The sequence below is a fragment of the Etheostoma spectabile genome, chromosome 8, assembly GCF_008692095.1.
Source record: "Etheostoma spectabile isolate EspeVRDwgs_2016 chromosome 8, UIUC_Espe_1.0, whole genome shotgun sequence".
NCBI lineage: Eukaryota > Metazoa > Chordata > Actinopteri > Perciformes > Percidae > Etheostoma > Etheostoma spectabile.
This window is the reverse complement of record NC_045740.1, coordinates 8,779,830-8,788,371: the sequence shown is the minus strand read 5'-3', so window position 1 is coordinate 8,788,371 and position 8,542 is coordinate 8,779,830. Positions and strand designations below refer to the sequence as shown.

The 8,542-nt window shown below is 38.7% G+C and overlaps 1 protein-coding gene across 1 annotated transcript; it reads left to right on the top strand.

Annotated features, from left to right (window-relative positions):
• The first annotated feature begins 912 nt into the window (after positions 1-912).
• On the top strand, positions 913-8,097 carry pex11a (peroxisomal biogenesis factor 11 alpha). Its single transcript, XM_032524123.1, has 3 exons — positions 913-1,254; positions 1,420-1,535; positions 5,031-8,097. Exons 1-3 carry the CDS (start codon positions 1,199-1,201, stop codon positions 5,597-5,599), a joined length of 741 nt encoding a protein of 246 aa, XP_032380014.1. The 5' UTR covers positions 913-1,198; the 3' UTR covers positions 5,600-8,097.
• The last annotated feature ends 445 nt before the right edge of the window (positions 8,098-8,542 follow it).

The window sequence follows — 8,542 nt, the reverse complement described above, 5'->3', positions numbered from 1 at the left end:
CAATAATTAGCCTGTGCCAATGTTATCTCCTTACATATACTTACATATACGCTCTCCGTCTCTGCAAGATTGGGAATGATTGAGATTTCTCTTGGCACAGCTACCCAAAGACTTACAACTTTCAGACAGAATGCTTACGTCACATCCACAGTATGTCGTCAAGCTCAGTTGGAGGCTGCGCAGTAACGCTCAGCTATCTTCGGAAAAGTGCTTCTAACGGCCTTCCCCGGTCTCCGTTCAGAGCAATGGGATCTGTTGGTCCATTTCTTTAACTGTCTATGGGCTTAGCCCTTTGCCAGAACCAACGTACAGGTACGTATCAGATTTTTACCTGCAGATTTTATTGGAATTATTTATTTGGGCATTTTCAGCCTTTATTTTGATAGGACAGCAAAAGACATGAAAGGGGAGAAAGAGGGGGAAATGACATGCAGCAAAGGGCCGCTGGTTGGACTCGAACTGGCTATCTTTTCAATGCTGGATTCAATCTAAAGGTGTGCTGCTACACCCATTAAACAAAATGTCAATTAAAGCTGGAATTTGTTTGAAGGACAAGAATCTAGAATTCTTGATAAATAACTTGATTGAGCATTGTAAACATTTTATTCATAGGTGCAAATATTTAAAGGTCAAACCCCACATGTCAACACATGACAAAAGAGAACGCCAAGAGACTCATTTATTTATTGGACTTACTTTCTCTACTAGACTAAAGACCCCCAGTATCTTATTTTCTTTATTTTTTCTTTATTTTTTTTTATTGACAATTGTACAAACACATTGTGCCTTGATTGTTTGTAAGATAGAAGTAATAAAATTTAAAAAGAAAAAAAAGTACAACACTGTCAACCTCTATGGTACTACTTCTACTTCTTTAACTGTCTATGCTGTCAACCAACGAAACGCGTTCGGCTTTTGGTCCGTTCGCAAAGCTGTCCGTAGTGAAACAAGTATGGCTCAGCTGTCTGCCAAACCGGCCCTTATATTAGCTTAGTGTGAATGTGGAATAAGTTTCCAAATTCACATTATCTGCTTGAGTTTTATTCGGCAACGTTAGATGAACCACCATTACTATCGTTGTTTAACCTGAATACAAGTAACTGACAGTCTACCAACGGTAACGTTCCGGGTCGATCTATGAACGAGGGTGCAACTCTCTCTCTCTTACTGACTAGAGCTGTTCTTGATCGATTTAAACATGGAAGCGTTTGTAAAATTCACAAGCCAAAGTCAAGGAAGGGACCGTATATTCAGGTGAGTCGTAGAGACTGTTTGTGATCGGGTCGTAAACTGTCCACGTTGTATTTCATTGATAGAAAAGTTAAGTTACTAGATAGGCGTGTGAGATTAAAAGGCAGCGCATGCAAAGAGCATTTAATTGAACGTCAACTTTCTCTCCGTCTTCTTTTTTCCCCCCAGGGCAACCCAATATACATGTGCACTGTCGATATATTTACTTCGAAACAACTCCGAAAGAATTAACCTTGTGTCGAAACTTAAAAGTCTCGAGACCAACATGAGCGCTGGACGAAAATGTGAGTATACTAACAAAAGTGAGGGAGGGGTCCCTCAGTAGCTAACGTTGCAGGAGTTAAGTTGGTTTCGGTGATCCCCGGGAAACCTCATTACAAAATGAGGAGTAGGGCGACTGAATATAAAATACAATCATTAAGACTGATCTAAATTGATAATGCACTACAAAGGTTAGGGTTATGTCCTCACATACAATTACAAGTACGTTTTTATTGTCATGTGAAGCGTTTTTTGGCTTTGTCTTTAAAAGGTGTTATTCCAAATAAACTACTATTAATATTATTCTTACAATTCAAAAATTAAGTGAACTTTTGTAGACTGTGCTCACCATATCAGTGCCTGGTGTTAACACTGAATCACTGTGCTCTGTAGTCAGTCTAGTTGTCTTCCTTCACCATCAGTTTCATAGACTTGCATCATGCACAAAAACAGCAAAATAAAGCATCCTTTTTATTTTATTATTAATATATGATAGCCCTGTGGTCTCAACCTAATCTGAAGTCAAGTGTTCTCTTCATGGTAATTTTTAACCACTTTGCCGTCCTCCAAAACCCTTTTAAAGTGTCTCTATGAAAAACGTAATGATGTTTTCAAGGTCAGGGTGAGCTGTCGACTGCCCAGAAGTCAGGAGCTGAGTCACAGCAAATAACAGCTTCAGTTGTTTGACTTTCTGTCGCTCCCATCGAGCCCTATTTTCAATAATCTCATATGTTATACAAAAAATCTTTTGGAACCAACACCTTTTTTTCCAGGAAATATAGCTTCTTTAAGAATAGAAGGATAGAATAGTTTTAGTTTAAATATTTTCAACTTTAAACTAAATATTACATTGTTTAGCCGAGCTTATAAGCAACCTAGGTTTTACTCATCCTGTCTCATGTTCAGTTGAATAGAAGATGACAGCCTTAACAGTTATTACATTTATACCTCTGTTAAATAGCACATCGGCTCCTTTTCCTTGAAGGTAAATATGTTATTTCATTAAAGGTCCCATGGCGCAAAAAAATCCATTTTATTACGTTTTTTAACATTAATATGAGTTCCTCCAGCCTGCCTATGGTCCCCCAGTGGCTAGAAATGACGATAGGTGTAAACCGAGCCCTGCGTATCCTGCTCTGCCTTTGAGAAAGGGAAAGTTCAGATGGGCAGAGCTGGAATCTTACTCCTTATGAGGTCATAAGGGGCAAGTTTACCTCCCTTTTCTCTGCTTTGTCCACCCAGAGAATTTGACCCACCCATTAGAGAGACATCATGGCTTTCAAACAAGCAAAGTGGCAGTTGGTACTTGGTTAACCAAAGTTTGCTGCAACCTACATACCGTCAAAGTGTATTTGTTTGAGCTCTGTAAAAGTGTAGTACAAATTGTAGTTTACAAGAGTACTGTTTGGCAATTTTGCATTCTCTTTGGTATTTATATGCCCTCAGCCCATTTGCTTAGACCAGACTATTGGCGATTTGTGTCTTGAGCTTTTTCCCCGCTCTGATTTGAGATGGACATTATGTCGGTGAGTACACTCTATGCTGACAAGTGGACCTGCACCAACTGTGGCAATAACAATGATTACCCTGTAACTGGCCTTGACAGCTCATAGATAGATAGGTTTACATTACAACCCTGACTGAAACTTTTTTAACTTTGACACCCTGTGGATTTTTGTTTTTACAGGACCAAGGCAGATATTTGTGTTGGGGAGATATACACCATTTTGATACAACTTGTTCTTTATACTGAGGTCCTGGTAGTGTCTTTATGATTGTTTTCATAAGCAATCAATTGTTTCCATTTTTCACTGATTATTGAATTCTCAGGATTATGTGTGAATCTGTTCATAAATCACAAATCAATTTGACAACGCTCTGTGTTTTTTAAAATGTATTAAAATCTTTCGGAGAGAGACTTGACACAAGCTTCACATGGAAATTAAGGATATGGTAATGCTTAGAGCTGTGTCAGGCATAGGGTGACCACCTGCTAATAAGCCCAAGGGGGGACAAGTGGTATGTTTCTGAGGGACAATGTGGGACACTGCCTGGCGAAGCGGTGCCCCCCACGGGCAGACTCACTATACTGGTTTACCCATTTCTAGCACATACCACCTTACATGGTATATTAATAATGCCCTATGCCCTGGACATGTGTAACTGCTGATAGGCCAACCAATGTGTATTTTTTTCTAAATAAAGATTGATATTTGAAATCTCATACAATTATAATATAATTGACAGATGTACCACTAATTTTATTTTCATTACAATTTATTCACTTTAAATACATTATAATAAAATTATAGGACTAACAGGAAGTGAATTGCTCAACACCACAGGAACAGTTTAAACAAAAGAGTCCTCCCAGTCTTCCTTGTACCCACCTTCTCTTTCTAACTGATGGTGGGGGGGGCCTCAGACTGCTCAGACTCGGGGTCTTTCTCCATTTTTCGAATTGGAAAGCGCGTTCCTAAAAGTCCCTTCCCAGTGTCTGGTAGGCTATGCACGTGCCTGCGCTGTCATGACAACGAATAGGAGGGATTTGAACTATTTGTCTGATTTAAAGTCATATTCTGGACATTATGGCTGATAGAGACGTTTAGAAGTCAGAGAGACTAAATCCGTTCAGATCACAGATCATCTCCAGTCTGTTGTATATTAAAATCAGCAACAGATCTCATGTAGAACATTCTGAGAGCTACAATTAAAACTAGAGACTGTTCCAGCTGATGTGTGGGTCTGATTATATTTTATTAATCGGAATCGCACCACAGTGTTAAAGTCACTTCTGTTCTGAAACGGCTCGAAACTGCCTGACTTTAACCGCAGCTTTTAGTGTCCCCGCCCCCCCCAACCACCCCCCGGCTCGTTTGGCTGCCTCGGGCTCCAGATATAGAGCGACCAACATTTTTTTTGGAGCAAGCATGATTATGCTGGACACGGTCTCAATTTGCGGGACGCGTGAATGGCTTCAAACGCTGTGCGCGCACGCGCTACGCGGGACGGGTGGTCACCACTAGTCAGGCAAGGAAGATTTGCTCTCTTGGGCCAAAGAGAACCAGGCCAGGCTCTGTTTGTGCACCACTTAATTGTCTATTCTGTGCATCCGAGCTGCTGCCACAGGCTTCTTTTGTCTCTATACCTGGTCTGTCTGGCTTCAGTAATAGTAGTGGGTGAAGGAGACATGCAGGTGTGACCATTTAAAACAGAGCTTGTGATAGTGGCTTGTGAATGATGCCAATAACATGCCTTCTGGAGGGCTCAGAAAGCAACAAATGCATCGAAGAGCTTGGGCTAGAAAAGGTGCCATGACAGTATGTAGACACGCTAAGTAACTAACCATGATCTCTTTCCTTCAGAGAGACAAATGTAATTAGATGAAAGGCAATGTAGTGTGGTTTAGATGTACCTTAACCTCTCTCCATAGGGGACTGCTACTATGAAATGTTGACCTGGCATTTCACATTAAATTGATAACTGCTCTAATATCCTTTTTTCTTCCTCTTTGTCAGTGTTCAGGCTGGGAAACACAGTAAATTCCATTGAGGCTGCTAAGCGAACCATGCAACTCTCTGACCGAGTGCTGTGCCTCTGCCTTACTGCTGCCAACATGAACCGCGCTCTCTACTTTATCTGTGACAATGTACTTTGGGCCAGAAATGTCGGTCTTATCCGCAATATCGACAAGGAACGCTGGAGCCTAAATTCCTCTCGCTGCTACTTTCTCTCGCTAGTTATGAGTCTGACCAGAGATGTTTATGTTGTCCTCCAGTTAATGACACAGAGAGCAAGAGATAAACACTTCAGACAGAAAATGGAGCTGCAGCTCAATGAGAGTCCTGAAGTAGCTGAAGTTGTCGTTCCTCACCTAGATGCGTTTCTCTTTCTGCTCTTAGAGAGCCTAAAGTCGCACCCTGCTGTTGCCTTGGACACGTTGAAGAATATATGTGATCTCTTCATTCCCCTAGACAGGCTGGGTATATACAAGTCAAATGCAGGAGTGGTGGGATTTTGTGGTTTGGTATCCTCAGTGATTGGGATTGTAACCCTTGCACAGCCCAAGTTAAGACTCAAGCCGTGATAACAAGGGTGGAGATAAAACCTTACTGACAGATAAGATAAGAAATTATCATGAACGGTTTTTAAAAGGATTTAGTGTCATCTACCTGGAGCTGTAATGGCGGACCGAGGTCAACGTGGTGCTCAGTTAGATTAGACAACCTATCACGGGAACATTTCGTAGCAGATGTTTGAATGACATTTGTTTGACACCAAACTCTGGCCAGCAATAATTGAAGGGATGACTGAATTTGATAGTTTTGTAACACACTTTTGATTAACTGATTGAACAGATTACATTATACTTTTGAAAAACCAACTCACATTGAATTAGAGAGAATTAACTTGACACACTGGTTTAAAACTAAGCAAATCAAGTTTATAGTAGCCTGTTTATTTTTCATAATTAAATAACGACTGGTGCATTCCTGTCTCCTCCAACAGCACAAAACAGCAGTTTTATAAATACGAAGTGCTTCTTATTGATGCGAGCTTTTGTACCTATCTGAGAAAAAAAGTAAGATCTTAACCTGAGTAGGGTTGCCACTTTAAGTTTACTGCCTTTCTCGGCTCTCTGTTTTGTGATTTGATGCTGCTAAATGTTTGATCTCTATGATTCAATTAATTTAATTGAACTGCTTCTAAAAAAGCACTCTTTCACAGTAGACATTTTGACTTGTCAAAGTAGAAAAAGCACATGTGTTACTAAAAACTAACAACAAGAGTCCCAGGGAGAGTGAGCCACTAGGACAATACCATGACCCTGAAATAAAAGCACCTACATGGAATTGAGCCATCGTTCATTTCATTAATTACACCTGTGCTTTCCCTACTGTGACATTTCAAAATATCTTCTGTGAAAAAGGCCTATTATCTCATCTGTTATTCATTATTCAGTCTGCTATTCAAGCCTGGACTTGGACTCAGCAGATTATTCTGCCAAAAAGGTGTAAAGAAACATTGAGTACGAAAATGCTTTTGTTGTAACTATTTTAATGAACAAAGACACCCTTGATAATGTGATTACAATTCATTCTTAATATATTGTCTAGGAATTGTATGTTTATGTACGGTATGTTTTTAAAAATTTTTTTAAATCTTTGACAAAAGTCAAAACAAGTGAGCAAGGATAAATTTAGAAACCTGCAACTTGCTCTAGAAAATAATGAACTTCAGTCCTTAAAGCTGCAGGTGCACTTGACATTTGTTATCACATATCAGAAGACTTAATGATTTTACTGTCACAGTTGATTGAAAGGTTCAATAATAAAACACTAACAAACAAATATTTTAAATTGTGCTTTTTCAATACTACTATTTTTATAAAGTTAAAAATGTGTGTGTGGAGAGCAATAAAAAAAACAGTTGTTTCAGTTTAGAAATAGAGCAACACTGCCCTCTTGGGGAGGCATGACACAGTGTTGAATTAAAAGCTTTATTTTTTATTTATACTGAGACAACAATACACTCTTTCTGAAATCTTTTCTTAAGAGGATGACATTCTGATAAGGCATCCACCATCAAAAATTGCAAAAATATATTCCATTTCCCTTTCAACTTTTTTGTCAAATTTTGCTGTGAAAAGAATGGTCAAACTAATGAAAGATGAATCCTATAAAAGGACAACCAACCAAAGCAATAAATAATAAAAGCTGTTCTCCTAGGTGATTATGATAGGCAACATGTTTGATTTCACATTTCCGTTACTTTTCCAGTACCAACAAACCAAATAAACGCACAGGTATTACATTTGTGGAAATAGTTTGCTGGTCTGGAAGTAGAAAAGAAAAAAAGAAAAATCCAGGCAATTCTTTCAAATATACCTGTATGCAAAAAGCTAACATTAAATGCGGTTTAATTGGTGTCCTGGAAAACCTTGCATTTTTGAAATGCCAAATTTCCATGTCTGGAAAAATGTCAGTGCCAACACACTATACATTTCATAATCTGATATCAACTTGATCTAAACAATTATGAACAAAGCACTTTGAACAGTGGCAACAGTGTGAAACTACGGATGTATAAATACTGCTGGCCCAAGTTTTTTTTTTTCCCCTCAAAATATCAATGATAGTTACAGAGTGGCTCTGCTCTTTGAATGAAAAAGGCACCGTCAGTAGTTGGCTCCTGCGACAGTAAAAAAAAACCATCACAGTTAGCACTTGAGAAGCCCCTTTCACTAAGGGTCTGTTTAACATGAATGGTACGATTATCTTTATTCATACAGATTAGACTAATATTCTGCCCATGCTGCAATTGGTTTGGTTACATGTTTTCTATAATTTACCAATACTACTTTAATGGTAAACAGGAAGCCCTTAACTTAAAGTAGTTCTCTAAATGATTACTTTTAAGGTCTCATGGTATAAATGGTGTTGTGTGGATGTTTCAATCCCTCCATCATTATGTACCTTTTTCTCTTTTGAATCACAAATTCTGTAAAACACAAATTGTTTTGTATATCTGCGTAGACGTGGTTAAAACAATTAAACCATGCCTCACTGATGTTCAGATCCAGTACCGGAACAAAATCGTTGTTTTCAGTCATTTTGACTGGTCAGATATTTTCTCTAGTTGGGTGGAGCTACATTATGTGGCTATTTGCTAGGCTCATCAGACTGTATATTGACAAAATAATCATAAAAAATGTGAGGTCTGGCCCTGAGAAGAGATCCAAACAGTCAAAACAAAGAAAATATTTAGTTGTACCGGAACTTTAAAAAATCAACATTTTCAGCGTTGATGGTATTAAATGCTCAGAATCTGGGTTTATTATTCTCATTTTTCCAATAGTCAGTGCTAATAAATATTCCTTATTTGGAAATGCTCATATGTGCCAAGACAGAGCAACTGTTGCTAGTCCTACATCCTTGAAACACACCAGAAGTAACCCTCCACATGTAAAAAAACAACATACATTTAACTTATGCAAAAGAGCTGCTAAGTGTGTGACAATAAGCCCACT